Below are 16,823 nucleotides of genomic sequence, written 5' to 3'. Positions count from 1 at the left end.
AATAAAGCGATATAATTGTTTTTTTTTCCTATCTTTATCGTATCATTTTCACAAAGTGTAATGCAATTCATGTCATGGGTAATGTATTTTGAAGGATCAAATACTCAACATCCCATATTATCCTTTTTACATCGTGCAAGAAATGATTGGCGTTGCAATCAAGCATGCGCAGAAACACAAAGTAGCATTTTCTGGCAGGGAGCATGGAATGGCAGAACACCGGCGCTTCCCGTACACAGATGAACCAACTTATTACAAATAGTGAGTCAAACGTGAGGGCACCAAAGGATTCATCTAGAAAGAGGATGAACAGTCGGATGTAGTTCATCCTGTTTGATACCTTTGAAAGGAACATGTGCAAATTTATTCAAGCTGTTCATCTTCAGTATCAAGGTACAACATTCCCGCAAGCCACTACTGTATACACACGCGCACACACGCGCACACACACACACACACAGACTCTGCAGACAACAGACCATTAGGCTGTTTTTCATTGCCTCCTAAATGTTTATGAAAATACTCTATCAGCGACGGAGAGGGGAGACATACCCGTCCTGCTTACTCGTGCACATCTCCAAATAATCGGAAGTATAATACTGTACAATAACAAACACTGTGGGAAATGTTCTACACATAAGAGTTTATTGGCAGGACAAGCTTTTAGATGGGTTAAAAAGCCTTCTGAAGAGCAAAAACATCATTACCCATCTGCCTGCATTCCGACTAAGTACTTTTCCAATGAATCTGGCAGAGCAGCAGAAATACTTTTTAATCAGGGCCCTCTTCAGTATGCGTATATTCTTATCTCCTAATGGGCCTTTCTCTCTGCTGTACGAGTCTCCTCCGCAGTGCCCCCTCTCGCAGTATAATGGGCCATAAACTGAATAGTGGGAAAGGTAAATAATTTAAGCCTCCTGCATTTGCAGTGGCACACCTTGCATTATGAATTTATGTTTGAGGGCGTAACAAGAGATTACAAATTACCACATTAGAGGGGCGGGGGAAGAGACGATGGGAGACGGGGAGAGTTCTCTCCTGAGCAGAGAACCACTTAGAGAGTCGGCCCATTACCGACGGAGCGGAAGCATCTGCTTAAGGAGCCCGGTGAGCTGCTGCGATTGGTCACACCCTGCTACTAACGCCGCTATTAACAGCAAATCAGGTCAGATCAGGAGCATCTATATTGTGTGAGCTAAGTGAGTCAGATCTGTTTTCAGCCAGAGCCGTACCTCGCACCAATTATTAATGACTTTTAAGGCACTGCAGAGGCAAGCCAAGTCACTCCCGTACATGTAAAGAGCTGCGCGGGAAGTACATTATTGAACCTCTGGAAGCACTCTGACCTCTGTGTTGTATTTGATCCACTAGTGTCCTTGTTGAGAGTTTTTCAGAGGGTAAACAGCTCTCTTATCTCACAAACAAGTGAAGCAGTCTTTGCATCTGTTTATGTTTTCACTCTTCGCGACAACTGCCCCCCCCCCCGGATCTTCTTCAAACTCAGTGTTTGCTGGAGATCTGAGGATGTACAGAAGCTTGCTGAAGTTTGGATGTGCACTTCACAGCCACCAATGGACCTCGCGTGAAGAAAAGTGGCAAATGTATCTAAAATAATGTAGATCCCGCTCTTAAATTGGTCACTATTTGAATGTGGCTATGAGGCAGCTATATGTTCACATTTTAACAGAGGTGTCAAGTAACGAAGTACAAATACTTCGTTACCTTACTTAAGTAGAAATTTTGGTTATCTATTCTTCACTGGAGTAATTATTTTTCAGACGACTTTTTACTTTTACTCCTTACATTTTCACGCAATTATCTGTACTTTTTACTCCTTACATTTTAAAAACAGCCTCGTTACTCTATTTCATTTCGGCCTTTAAATAAAAACTATCCAGTTAAATTGCTCCATCCGGATAGAGTGAATTTGGTTGTGGTTGTTTCAGATGTTCTTGTCCAGTTTTGTTCTTACATCCGTTCCCTCAGATTCCTGCAACTAAACTTGGATGTACATTCCAATAAAGGTTAGGATAAATGATAACATGCCTCTGAAGTTTGACTTTTTGCACCATTACAATACTTATAGGCAACTAGTCATCATATCTCCTGCTCTCTGAAACACATGTTAATGCTCAATAGTACACATATATGGTTCTTTAATATATTTGCATTATACTAAGATGCATTCATTTTCAATGGCTTTTGTCCTTAATGGCCTTTTCCCCCTTACATTACTTTTACTTTTATACTTTAAGTAGTTTTGAAACCAGTACTTTTTTACTTTTACTTGAGTAAAAAACTTGAGTTGATACTTCAACTTCTACAGGAGTATTTTTAAACTCTAGTATCTATACTTCTACCTGAGTAATGAATGTGAATACTTTTGACACCTCTGCATTTTAAAGACTGTTCACATCTACACATTTCCTCATCTACATCATCAGACTTCTAAACAGCCTGTTAATTATTAGTACTCCCAAGCAGAAGCAAGGATGAGAGCAGAAATATGTTATTATGTTGTAAAAATGCCAAAGAGGGACATAAGGATGAATGGCCGGGCCTTTATAGAAACCACAGTGTGTATTCATTTAGGGTGGTTTCTCTTAACCACAACCCTGCGTTTACTACATGCTATTAGCTGTGCCAACCTGACCATACCTCGAGTCTGAAGTAATGTTTCATTTTCAGCTCCAAATGAGACGGAAGAGGCATGCCAAGGAGTGAGTTGGCATGCGTCTACAGTGCCGAAAAGTTCTCTCCTCTCCACTTGCAGGTATATATATATTCAATTTCACAAGGACATCAAGCTCGAACAGATTATAAATTGAAATTCTTTGACAAGCTGACCCATCCCTCAGACTGAGTAACATCCCTGAATGATAAATGAGTCTACAGCAGAGGCCCAACACCAAAACTGCAGTCGTCAGGGCTGCTGGACGGAGGAAGAGGCTTGTTCAGGGCAGTCGCAGGACTGCTAAGTGTTGTTTTTCCCTGCCAGGGTCAGACTTTCTGAGGTAGCAGATGCAGAATATTCAGAGTCCATGCGAGCCCTTGTCCCAATGCACAGACATTCAGGGTGATGGAAAACTGTCAGAAAACTTTTGGGCCACAAAGGCAATCTTTGACCAACTGTCCTTTTCATCAGCTCTCTTGGCCGTTTCTTTCTGCACGAAAATCAAGCAAAACGCTTTTTTTTTTGTGTTTTAAAAAAAATCTTCAACCACATTTCTGTGTTTTGTTTCCGTTTTTGGTATTTTATATTCAACATTACTCTTTAGTAACAACAACAAATAATAATGATCAAGACTGAGGAACATTTTTAGGTTTCTAAATATGAATTTAAAGCTGAAATCTGTTTCCTCTGTGGGCTGGTTTGCCTTTTCTCTCTCCAACACTGTCATCCTCTGATCTTTATTCCTCTTTATGTCTCCAATGAACAGCGATCCAGCTGGCGTCTAAAGTTGTATAAAAAGGCAGAGTGTATGCGAATGACTCTTTCTGTTTCTGTGTGCATCTTTGCATGTTTGGATGTGATGGACAGGCAGAGGGGGCAGCACTGTCCCTCAGGGCCGGCCCCCCCGAGACGGCGGCACCGGCGCCCTCTCTCTCTCCGAGAGGAAGCACGGTGACCTTTGCGTTGGTGGCGCTGGCTGGTGTGTGTACTTACATCAACGTAATTTGCATTAATGTAATCGGAGCTCTGTTCCCCCTCCAGGGCCTGCAGCCTGACACGGGAGTGATCATCTGGAAGAGAGGCAGAGAGGAAGAAACCAGCGTTGAATTAATCATATTAACGAGGGCGGCGAGAGAATGTGGCAGAGAAGAGGGGCAGAGAGGTGGATGGTTAAAAAGCAATACAGGGTGAAGATTCTGAAGAGAAGGAAACAAGTGACGGCGCCATTAAAGGCACGTGGAGACACGCGTCACGCCGTGCCGCTGCAGAGACGATGTGCAACAAGCATGCAGGTGTCAGTTTGAAACTCTGAGGAGGAAATCAAAACTAAAAACTCAAGATGAACGTCATCATCTCTTAAACCCCCATGTAAAACCACACGAATGAGATGATCACTATGTGAGAACAGCATGCAAGCAAACTTATACATTTGTGGCGTTTACTGCTGATATCAGAAAGAATCAAAGAAATTTGACCACATTTTGTAATTCAATTTAATTTGCATGTTCTAGTCACATTATCTACCCTTTAACTTGCTCAAATAGCCAAACTTTTCTTCTGAATATGAGGAATTTAAAGTTTGAGATGCAAAATTTAACATCCAATCAGTATTAATTGGCTAATTTGCATCACAGCACAGACTAAGAGGACAAAATATGAGTAGTAGGAATGAATTGTGACCTCAAAATCTAACTCTTTTTTTTTTTTTAACATTACCTAAGCGATATATTATGTGCCATCCCATCCTGCACGGCATATTTCTCATAACTGAATAGACAGTTCCGGATGAATATAAAAGCAGATTGGAAAAGGTCAAAGCCGCTCTCGTTGGCTGATAATAAAACTCTGTTTGAGCAGCTTATATTCACCCAGTCACAAGCTTGGCCAATAAATCAGCCAGAAGAATGGGAACGGCACACGGAAATTCATGAGAGCTGAGGAAGTGCTTTGTACACACATGCGATGATATTCCCATATCGGTTCTTCATGCGGTTCTCGTCCTTCTTGGCGGAGTCCCATGGCGCAGACTGTCCTTCAAAAAAGCTCTGAAAAAAAGGAGAAAAAAAAAGAAAACAGAGAACAGAGAGAAGGAGATGAAATACGGAGTCATGTGTGAGCACTCTACATGATAACCAGGCTAAGAAAAAAAATAAGTTTTCCTCTTTTTAGTTCGACAACAAGAGAAAAGGAAGGGAACATAGGCAAAGAGAGGGGAACATTCACATCATTATCAGACATGAAACACAGGGAGGGGGGGGTGGATCCCGGGGAGTTGTGTCAAACAGCGAGTGCCATTAGGGCAGAGGCAGCGGGTGTCACACTCAAAGCTCTCCCCCTGCGCCGCTCTTCCGGGCGGAGCCGCGGCGGCGGCGGCTGCCTGTCTGCCTCATCTGGAGGACTCAATCAGCTCGTCGTGGGGGAAAAAAAAATTAATAAATAAAGCCCGCTCACCGTCTACAGATCAAAACTGCTCCGCTCAGATTACCCTCATGAAATATTTATCATCTCTCGCTGGGGAGATTTCCATTCTGATGGCACACCAGGCACAATTAAGCCAAATTATGAAAATACATCTCTGCTGCCAGTCGGCCGCTGTTCGGTAGAGGCGGGCGGGTGGGGGTGACTCCGAGCAGGCTGGCCTGGACAAAACGTGTTATTATTTTGTCTTTGATAGTAAGCTAATGCACGTTTGAAAAGTCAGCCAATGCGTCACCGAGGGAAGGGGCAAATAAGAATTCAAGAAACGGATGTAAGAGCTTAAAGAGATGGTTTGCCAGTTCCTTTTACTCTGGAGTGGGAAGCATTGGATTCAATCATCACTCATCTCAGGCGTGATGGTTCCATTCATCTCAGTGCCACGTCAGGCAGCGGGCCGTTTATCTGGCATAAAAAGGCCTTTCAGACACCACACAAGGACATACTCCTGTATAAAGTCCCGAAGATTAGTGACTTCACCAAGAAACAGCTTTAATATGCTAAAAATATACCCTCATCTTTCCAGTCAAGATGGACACACATCTCAGAGATGGATTAAACAGCCATTTTCTCTCTTGGCAGTGTGTCTTGAGTAAATGTACGAGCCTCTCTGTCATTCTGAAGGATACAGGTCTAACTTTCAGCATTTTAAGACAAATGCTCCCGAAGCCGAGATGTGATACCTTGAAAATGTAAAAAAAAAAAGGAAAAAAAGCCCTCTCTTGTATTAAAGTTGTATTCAACAAGAATTTAGAGCAGATAAAGAAGTTGAAAGAGACAGAAATTACATGGAGGCTAGAAGTAGGGATAATTGGCTGCATGAAATTAGGCAAAGAGAGAAAAACAAGAGGCTCTGCGTGTAAATACTATTTAGTGGATATGGTATGCGATGCATTTTGCTTCGCTGCATCTGCAGGTAGTTTTTCATCATCCTCAAATTACTCCCACTGGCAAGATTCCAACTTAGTGTGTTTTTAATTACAGGCCAAACTTCAGCTCTGCAGTCCCAGCACAGTTTGTCTCCGAAGCGCTTTCTTTGTTTGTAACCACTTAGCTGTAGGTTAAAAGCACAATAAAGTCGCTGCATACATTGATTACGGGGGAAACTTGCACACAGTAAAGCAACAACAGACAAACTGCTCGACAAACAGCACACACAATGGGAAAGGAGGGGGAAAAAAGGACTAAAAACGGATGAAAATGCACTAATGTTGTGTTCAGGGAGTTGCTTCTGTATCAAACTACTGAGGAAGAAAAGGAGACTCGTTAAAACTGATTTCATTTGTGGTCGGGGCTGATAAAATGTCAGGATTCTCAAGGTTGGCGAGGGTGCTGCACTTTTCTGTTCACATGAAGCAAATCAAAGACGAAGTGCATCACAATGACAGCGTGGCAGGTTTGAAGCAGCTGAAACTCTTCTGCCACCGGTTTTCTCACTCAGACTGTGCGCCAACGTGCAGGACATTTTGGACATGCAGATACTCCCTCACGCCTTAGAAGTGGCTTTTTTTAAAAGGCTTTACAAAGTGCAAAACAACAGGTTTTGCAAAGTGTTGAGTGTTTTACAGTGACAATTTCCAAACATGCAGTTTTTGTCATGCAGTCTTCATTTTGTAAATGATCATTCATTTATTTGGTTTCCAAATTACGGACAAATATAGATTAGCAAATATCATCTGAACACTGGTAAACACTTTACATAGCATCTGTTGGTAAATGCCCTTTTAGATTAAATCCCAAATGTGTGATCTCTTCCTCCTATCAGGGCCTTAACGTAGCCAACAACCACTACTGATCTATCAAAGTCGGACTATTATCTTACACAAATGGAACAAAAACTCACAAATAACCAAAAGTATTGGCTTACCTCGTTTATCTGATCCAAAGTTAACGTACAGAATAACAAGAAGCATGGGTCAGAGAGAGATATAGTACAGTGTAAGTCAACAGGTTTAGAGGTGCACTAGGCTCCAATCTCATCAATATACTGTACGTATATATGTATATGTGTGTATATACATATATATAAACGGTTAAAAAGGGCATTAACCTTAACACAGATTGATATACACTGTAGAGGAGACAGCAGCAGAATACAACACACAAATGGATCGCTCTAGCCAAGTGAGAATGGGCTCCGTCGCACATGTCAGCAGACCAACGAGCCCTTTTTATTTATTTTTTTCTGCAACAGCCATTTGTTTGCTGTGACATCCCTCGTGACTATTTGCTTTGCAGCCCATGCAACGCCGGCTGCGTGAACCGTGAACCCAGAAACACCTTTATCAGAAAGGGATTAGGCCTGAAGGGCAGCAGCGCCGAGCACGCTCTCCCCTGAGTGATCGGGATGCTGCAGCTACGTTTGTGTGGCTGGGACATGAGCAAAGTTAATTAATGATGGATCTGGCCCACGTGCGGCAGCTGAAGGGGTTAGACGGAGAGCGGGAAAAGAGGAGTAAAGGGAGGTGCAGATAAGAATATGTTTGAAATTTAAAGGAGCATGAGGCAGGATTGAGGCAGGATTTATGAAAAAAAATTTGTATATGTTTTAAGTTTTCTAGTAATAATGTCAGATGAAGCGTTCCAAACCAAAAAGAATGAGCCCTCTAGTTCAGTGGTTCCCAACCTTTTTTCCTTGGAGCCCCCCTACTTGTGTCCAAGACCAGCCAGGCCCCCCGACCTGTACGTACTAGCACCAAAATAGTCTTTAATTGAAAAAATGAACATTAATTATGTTTTTTTGATACATTTCTCTTTGGTTTACTCTGGAGAAAAACAAAGTCATATGTATACAATGTCACCAATGTATAAAATACGCACAAAAGGACATAAAAGGACATACAAATATTTCTGAAAATTGTCTCTTTTAATATTACATGACATGTTTAAAATGAAAATGTTTTAACATTTTTCCTTTAATAACCTGTCGGAGTAGATTAAATGTTGAGTAATGATATAATAAGGAATTAAATCATTTCCTGTGTTTGTCTGTATAAAAAACACAAAAAATATTCAAGACATTCATAAATTATTCCTAACAATGTCTTATGAATGACTCATTCGCAAATATAATTTTTACAACTGCATAATTTCAAAGCAGGCAAAGTTTCGCGCCCCCCCAGGGGGGGCCCGGACCCCAGGTTGGGAACCACTGCTCTAGTGTATCTCTCCGTTGCCTTGAACAGGCTGTGTGCTGCAAAATGTGCGGCAATTGTGGGGCCGAATTTCCCGCGCTGGGCTGTGGATGTGACGTCACATGACGCTGCATGCGCGTTCTCCCCGTTCTCCCGTGCCGGCTTCACTGTTGGCTGCAGTACCCCCAACGGCCGTCCTGGTGAAGGGTGGCGCTAGAGAGTCTCATTTCTTAAAAGGAGCCTCATGCTCCTTTAAGGCATATTACAGAATTAAAACAACTCGAGGTCTATCATAAGATGGTAAAGACTGGAACCTTTCATTAGGGACCAAAAATACATAAATCAAAGCACTTTTGAGTTTAAACTGAATGTGTTCTTTTAAGTCTCTGAGAAAACGTGTAATTCCACTCAAATTATAGTGCCAGCAGGATCCCTACATACAAAACCAAAATAAGTAACTGTAAATATACAAGATTGTGTAAAAATTACAACGCAGGCACGTCTGTCCGTTCTTGCCGTAAGTCAAACTCTGATGTTGCACAAACTGCTGTCAGTTCATGCAAAAGGAGGAGAGTTCACGGCTCCTGCTTCTAACACTTGCCTGTTGTGTGAGAAGTAAAGGCCACGAACCTCTTTTGGTATCTATTGACAGGACTTGGCACAGCGAAGGTCAGCTTGTGCATACATAACTTCACCAACTCGCACTGTACAGTCATTTTCGCTCACTTTTTGTAAACAATCAAAACTTAAAATGACCCGTTTTTGTCTGTAGGGACCCTTTTCACCCCATCCCCCTATTGCCTTTTCAGAGAAATAAAAGAGCATTTTTATTCTGACATAGGTCTATTGCCTCAGGTGCTGACATTAATTGCCATTTCGCTGCAAACACTCGTTCGGGACTCACTCTAACCTGCTTTGATTGAAGTCAAATTGGTCCCTAACAAGAGTTTACACTCCTTACAATCTAGCAATAAACTTACAGTTGTTTTAACTCCAGAAAATACTAAATACTAAATGTGCTGTTTAAAAAAAGGGAGAGGCTGAGAATTCATAAATGTGAAAACAAATTATGTGACACTGAAAAAGGTCATGATGATGTCAGACTGAAGAGATGCAGAGAAGATGCTGCAGATGAAGGATTTGAAAAGTTTGCAAAGTTTGTGGCACTAAGGGACGGCGAGGAGGGCCAGCACCGGAAACCCTCCTCCAGCTTTATGCACTGATGAGAGAAAATGAGATGGTCTTGCTTTGCTTTGACGCTCTTAAGACAGCAGTATTCTGCCATTGCAGGATCCTAATCGGTCCTGATGCAGGTGAAGGGGATGTGGGCTCATACACACATCTAGCTGTTCCTCACTCCTTTATTGGGGTGGCATTTTTGCCTTTCACGTTGGCCTACAGCTGAGTCTCCAAGGAGAACTGGGGGAGCAGCATTTGACACAAACACACTCATAAAATGCACAATCGCTGCAAAACACCAAGGGACAGATAGCAAAACAAATGGCAACGTAAACACGCAGAGGCAAGGTGCATTAACAATTTATGATAAAAGTGCATCCAAGGAGGAGGAAAAGAGTTTTGCTGTGCTGTGCAAAACAGAGAGAAATGGGCAGGACACGAGACGGGGGGACCAAACACCGTGACACAGACGAGGCCTCGTATTAGAGTCAAGACCGGAGATGTCTGCCACCAGGATGACAGCGGGGGGTAGGGCTGGGCGATATATCGAGATTTTAATATATATCGATATATTTTCAAACGCGATATGGTACGAGACAATATCGTTTATATCAATTTAAAAAAAAATAAAAAATTATGATTTTGATATAGCTTATTTTGTGACAAATTGACTTGAATGTTTTATTTAAGATTTGCACAAATGTTTTGTTACTTGCACAACTGTCAACCTCAGTGGAAAAGTCTGCCTGTTACTGTCTACATTGTATTAATTGCACAGTGTATTTAAATTTAGTTGTTATGCAGGAAAGGGATATTTGTTTTATTTTATTCAAGAAGCATTTTTATTCTATATACAGTCAGTCCGGAAAGTTTACAAAAATCATAACAAAACTCCTTCATGTTGTCATTATGGGGTATTTTGTGTAGAATTCTGAGAAAAAAAAAGAATTTATTCCTATTATCAATAGGGCTGTAACATAAAAGAATGTGGGAAAAGTGAAGCGTTCTGAATACTTTCCGGACTGACTATATGCAGGCAGTTTATTTGTATTTCATTTGTTTTATACATTTTGATATTGTGCAGACCTCTGTTAATAAATGTACCTGTGTGACATTTGGCACGAGGCTTTGTATTAAAACTGACTGTTTTTTTAAGGGTTTGCCTCAGAAAAAAATGAAGCTAACAGAGATGCTATGCTATAATGCTTTGGGGGAAACCCCAATTATGTCACAGAAAAAATATCGATATATATCGAGTATCGCCATTCAGCTAGAAAATATCGAGATATGATTTTTGGTCCATATCGCCCAGCCCTAGGTGGGGGGGGGGGGGGGGGGGTCCTACCTCGTACTCCTCCTTGAAGCCGTAGCCCTCGGCACACTTCATCTGGGTGATGTGCTGCAGGAGGTCGGCCACGCGGATGGCCGGGTGCAGCTGACCCGTCTGGTACGGCACGTCGACGGGCTCCCGCTTCCTCAGGGAGTGGGTGTGGGACTGCACCAGGCTGCTGGTGTCGCTGCCCATGTTCTGGCTCTCGTCTGTGGGGCATAAAATCACAAACAGAGGAGAGCACGTCAGGATGGAGATGTCTCATCCGAACGTGCACCGTCAGGCACCGGCAGGATGTTGTAAGGTAAATCTTGGTGACAGAAGGCTTGAAGCAGTAAATGGCAGCGGCTTTTTTTTGAAGGTTTATTGTCATATAAAGCCGAGATAAGTAGCTTAGGTGTTGTTGCTCTTCAGTACGGCTCATATCTCAAAAGCAACTGTCCTCATAAGCAGATGGCCCCCCCCCCTGTTTTCTTTTTTTTTTCTCCATTTACTGTTCAGCATTATGTCACCACCTTCAAAAATGACAAACAACTCTGTGCTAGTAATCTGTTTGTTATGGATGGTCACAACAACACAACATCATTGAGTAATAGGATGAATCATGTGGTGGGAAGGTTCAGGTCCATCTGTCTCAGCGTGGCTGGAAAATACTGCTCTGCTTAGCCATTTAGAAGGAATTAATGATTTTTGGTGTGTGAAGCTCTTCTGAGTAGTCTACCTGCAGCACAGAGTGGTCACAGCGCTCTCAGTTCGGAGAATCGGGGTGGATTTATCGTGACGCGCAGCTAGGCCAGCGGCTTTTCAGAGCAAAGGCCATAGAGGAGTGAGTTCTCGACGTCTTAAATGAATTTAATAGCAGATTGGGTGAAAGCTATACTGCACATTTTTACACGGCATCACAGGCTCTGCTGCATAGCTTGACTGAACTTTGTTTTACGGTAAAGTTACTGATAAAATAAATGGCTATCTGGTGACATGGTGTGAATATTATATCTAGTCGAACATTAATTTAATCAGTTCCTCTCTGATTCTTTAAACTGTGATCACTCTTTACTGCAAATACGTCCCTAACATCTTATGAATCCTTCACACAACCTACATGCAAAATAAAACCAAAAACCTGACACATCCCTTCAATACAATGCCCTTTAAGGAACATCCTTACATTCATTTAATATGGCTACTGTCAGAATCAAATATGTCAGTGCCCGTCAACTGTGAGAAACAGCACAGATCAATCATAAAAATCCTAATGAAGATGCTGCAAAACATCAAGATTGCTCCGTTTACTGGCAGTACGGTACGCTGGTTTGGGGCTGTGGCTCGCATTGCAAGAAAGGCTCCTTTTCCAGCTCTTTCGTACTGCAAATCCAGTCACTGGCAGACACGAGGCACAGATGCTGTGAAGAGCCAGCGGACGATGGAGGGTGTGTCCAGAAACATGGAGGACGAGGAGGAGGATGTGAGGGGGGGTGTTGGTGGGCCACAGTGAGCATGTTGCAGCAGGCACTGTCAGAAGCATCACACAGACACAGCGTGGATTCAAACCCTACCCCGCCCCCCCTAAAAAAAAAAAATTATTAAAAACTTCCCCAAATCATGTAAAATAAGATAGAAAATCAAACCTACGAACGAAAGAACCCAGGAGGGAAGCGGAGATGGGAGGAGAATGCATGGTGTGATGCTGCCATGGGGGGGCCGTATGTAGTTTGACCATGCTAAGCTAATGGTGGCGTGGTGGCACGGTACGGAGGGTGGTGAGATGCTAACATGTCCACTTGTCATGCAATAGGATGTCGTAATGCCCACGTCAGAAGCAGCCTCTCAGTGTCGGCTCGCTTTCTGAGTAAAATACCGCCTCCTTCCCCCAAACCCAGGGCCCACTTGGGAAAACTTACCATTAATGGGCACTTTTTAGATAGCAGATAGATAAGAGGTTACGTATGTAAAGAGAAAGAGAGGACAAGAGACAGGAGAGAGGGGATAAGCAACAATACAGCATGAGAACCTGTTACAGTTGAGTACTTTTAGAGCTACGCTACAGGGCAAGATCACATGCCATCTCAGTTCAACCGCCGAGGTAGAAAGCCTAGTCGTGGGGTGGGGGGGTGGGGGGGATGTGGAGTGGATGGATGGGGCAATTTCAACAGTGCAAGACAAAAGTAAAAAAAAAAGAAACAAAACAAGGGAGTCATGGATTTCAAGGGAGAAAAAAGTAATGCAATACTGGCTGTCGTTAGAACAAGCTGGAATATTTAAAATATGTTAATTCATTACTGAGTATTCATACATTTTGAGTTTCTTCCTGAATTTGCTGTAATTATATTTGCATGTGATAATCATTATTCTTATTATCATCATTATTATTATTTTGGATGGGATGCGCAGTGCTGCTGAAAACATCCCCGGTCCTGTACGATCTAATCAGTTGTGATCGTTAACGTCAGCTGACGAGACGCCGCCGCCGCCGCGACTGAACGTGTCACAGCCCCGGCATGTGACCTTTTCTGGCTGCTGTAATTTCATGTTAATTGTTTCATGCTTCATTAACTGTGGAACTAACATAAGCAGCTGTCCCAGGAAGAGTGATGAAAGTCGCCGCGTTCGTTTGCACCGAGGCGGGTGGGGGGGGGGGGGGGGGGGGGAGAAAAAAAAAAGAAAGGAAGAAAAAGCAACAACAAATAAACAGAAATCTGCAAGTTGTGTACTTAAAAATGCAGCTTATGGTGCTTGTAGTGAGGCTGGAGTGGAGTGGTTTACTGCGCCTTTCTTCCGCGGCCTTGAGTATTTAATTACTACAGTACCAGTGCCCCACTTAGCCGCGGCGTTATGTGCTCCGAGAGAGTGGAAAAGCGCCTGCTGCACTTTTCAGCCGCTCTGAATCTTCGGCAAAGAGCAGTAATAATTAAAAGAGGTACAAAATGATTTTCATAATTCTGTTTCAGCGCCGACCAAGATGTACAAACAATGTCAAAAACAAAACCAAAACAAGTAGGTCAGTAGCAGTTAGCCAAAGGCAGGGGGAGCGACATTAAAAAGAATAACAGAAAAGGTTGTTGTTTTGGAGGGAGGGAGGGGAGTTCTGTGTGTAGTGAGGAGAGACGGGAGGAGGGGGAGGGCAGCACAACTAATGTTAAGACTTTTTTTTTTGGTCTTGAGATCGAACGTATCCTGTTTTAGGAATTTCAGTTACAGGGGAGGCTGAGAGAGCGCGCTTTTGTGCCTCTCTCTCGCTCGGGTCTTTGTGTCTCAGTGCAGCTGCGTTAGCTTCAACATGCTCCGTCCCTGGTCGCCAGGGCAACCAGCCACCCCCACCCAGCACCCTTGTACCCCCAAAAACCCACCCTTTTATAAACACTCCCCCCACATCCAGTCCACATGTCCGTCCATGCATATGAGAGGTCAAACACGTAAGTGACATCACACGCACGACACGCAATGCGGATGGGATGGAGTGAAGGCAGCCTCGGCCCAGGAGAGTCCCTCGTTGGACGGGGAGGGAGAGACGGGGGAGGGAGGGAGGGACGGAGGGGTGGAGGAGGAGAGGGGGAAAAGCAGCAGGCAGGTATGAAGGTGAGGAAGCCAGCTTCAGTAAAAAAAAAAAAAAAAAAGTTTGAAAAAAATAAAGCCTTCAGAATTAAAATGAAAACAAAAGTCAGCCTTCGTCTTCTTCTCGGTGAACTTTTTCAAAACAGCCGTCTTATGAAAGTAAAACACTGTAATCGTACTCTCTTTAGCAACATTTAATTAAAGGAACAGTGAGAAAAGAGAATGTGTCTCACCTAAGATGGCAGTTGGCACAAAGGGATCTGCTCAATCCCCGAAACAAGCGCAGAAGTTGGAGGAGGGAAGAGAGTCGCAGTAAATCAAAGAGGCAAAGACAGACCAGAAAAACATCATCGACAAAAAGTAACAGACACTTTTTTTTCCTTCCAAGCAGCGAAATGAGAAACGCATCATATTTTCTGGAAAAGCTAATTATACAGTAAGTTTAGTTGATTATAAATGTTGCTGCCCTTTACTCCATCTAATCAATGAGCTGCGAAGTGATTATATAAGACACCCAATTATGAATATTATTTGGAGGAAAATGAAGCTATAATTGAACAGATAAAATCCATCTTGGTGAAGTGCTATAAAAACATAGCCAGAGATGTAGCAGGGTATAAACCCATCTGAACTTAATTTATCTGCTTTCTCATTTGTGAAATCGTTTTCTAATTCTGAAAGCACATTTCAAATCTGTTGGTAAATTCACACCAGACATTAAAGTATTAGTTTGTAAATTACTCAAAAAGGAGGCCTCACTGGGAATTGGAAACTCATTAAGAATTGCTTAAAACTATTCTCTCTTATTAATGTGTAGTAACACTGTATTTTGCTTCTTTCATATTAACTGGAAATGTTAACTTGAGTCTGCATGTTGCACGGGAAGCACTTCTTTGCTGCCATTCAGGTTTAATGAGAGAAGAGTGAGCATGTTTACCTGGGTAGTACGAGTTGGCGGGGATGGATGAAGTGAGCGTGTTGGCCTTTGGCAGCGTGAAGGAGGAAGGCGATGATCCAGCTGCAGACGGAGGAAAGAACACGGTCAAAAGCCTCAATAGCCTTGTATTGTTAGTGGAGGAGAAGTCATGCAGAACCGACTATGTACTGTAAACCTCTGAGTGATGTGATTTGTAAAGGATGATCAGATATTTTCTCACTTAGCTTTTGATATATGCTACTGCAGGAAAAAAAAACAACTACTTTCTGCTTTATAGTGACGGCCGCTGATATGTCAGAGACCCTGAAGAGAATGAAGGAACACTGCAGACTAGGGATGGGCGGTATGGATTAAAAAATGTATCACGATAATTTCTGGCATTTATCCCGATAACGATAAAAATGACGATTAAAAAAATACCAATTCAACTCCACCTTTTTAACTATAAATCTATCACCACATTCAGTCTTTGGAGCCCCCAAAACACTGCTCTAAAAGATACTAAACGCTACTAAACTACACCAATTAAATTGAAAAAAACCAATTAAATGAGTTACACCTGTACTGCAAAACTGTAATGACTCAGATCCGCCATGTTTGTTACACAAAAACCTCATCAACAGGAATTTATCTATCTTTCTGGCTCATTTCCTTCCTTCCTTCCTTCCTTCCTTCCTTCCTTCCTTCCTTCCTTCCTTCCTTCCTTCCTTCCTTCCTTCCTTCCTTCCTTCCTTCCTTCCTTCCTTCCTTCCTTCCTTCCTTCCTTCCTTCCTTCCTTCCTTCCTTCCTTCCTTCCTTCCTTCCTTCCTTCCTTCCTTCCTTCCTTCCTTCCTTCCTTCCTTCCTTCCTTCCTTCCTTCCTTCCTTCCTTCCTTCCTTCCTTCCTTCCTTCCTTCCTTCCTTCCTTCCTTCCTTCCTTCCTTCCTTCCTTCCTTCCTTCCTTCCTTCCTTCCTTCCTTCCTTCCTTCCTTCCTTCCTTCCTTCCTTCCTTCCTTCCTTCCTTCCTTCCTTCCTTCCTTCCTTCCTTCCTTCCTTCCTTCCTTCCTTCCTTCCTTCCTTCCTTCCTTCCTTCCTTCCTTCCTTCCTTCCTTCCTTCCTTCCTTCCTTCCTTCCTTCCTTCCTTCCTTCCTTCCTTCCTTCCTTCACCATAAATCAGCTTTACACAAAAACGTCATCAACGTGAATTTATCGTTTTTACCGCGAGATGACAAATTCTTATCGTGGGGAATTTTTTTGACGGTATATCGTGAACGGTAAAATATCGCCAATTCCTACTGCAGACACGACACGAGGTAGGTGATGTGGGTGATTCTGGGTCGGCTGTAAAGTTTACTCGACCGTATGAAATCTCAATTGTTAGGCTTATTTTTACAGATCAGTTTTTCCAAATAACTTTTACTTGGTAGCTTTAAAATGTCCTGACTGCATAATAACATGCACGTTGTTCTCTCTCTCTGCCCAAACTGACACGTACAGCAAGTCTCATGTTGTCAAACGATCAAAGCAGAACCCTGTCAGGAAGACACTTTCCATAATTGTAATG

General features: G+C 42.7%; 1 protein-coding gene across 4 annotated transcripts in view; it reads right to left on the bottom strand.

The window, feature by feature from the left end:
• Window positions 1-16,823, bottom strand: part of LOC133452448 (receptor-type tyrosine-protein phosphatase mu-like) — a 217,197-nt gene that overhangs the window by 38,331 nt on the left and 162,043 nt on the right. For all 4 annotated transcript variants that reach the window (XM_061731758.1, XM_061731760.1, XM_061731759.1 and 1 more), the window contains 5 exons: window positions 15,282-15,362; window positions 14,578-14,604; window positions 10,808-11,001; window positions 4,632-4,719; window positions 3,668-3,744 (listed from right to left, as the gene is read on the bottom strand). In XM_061731758.1, coding sequence (XP_061587742.1) covers window positions 3,668-3,744; window positions 4,632-4,719; window positions 10,808-11,001; window positions 14,578-14,604; window positions 15,282-15,362 — 467 coding nt within the window. The remainder of the gene's footprint in view (window positions 1-3,667; window positions 3,745-4,631; window positions 4,720-10,807; window positions 11,002-14,577; window positions 14,605-15,281; window positions 15,363-16,823) is intronic.

Source organism: Cololabis saira, chromosome 10 (assembly GCF_033807715.1).
Source record: "Cololabis saira isolate AMF1-May2022 chromosome 10, fColSai1.1, whole genome shotgun sequence".
Lineage (NCBI taxonomy): Eukaryota > Metazoa > Chordata > Actinopteri > Beloniformes > Belonidae > Cololabis > Cololabis saira.
The sequence above is the reverse complement of the archived record's forward strand: the minus strand, read 5'-3'. Positions and strand labels throughout refer to the sequence as shown.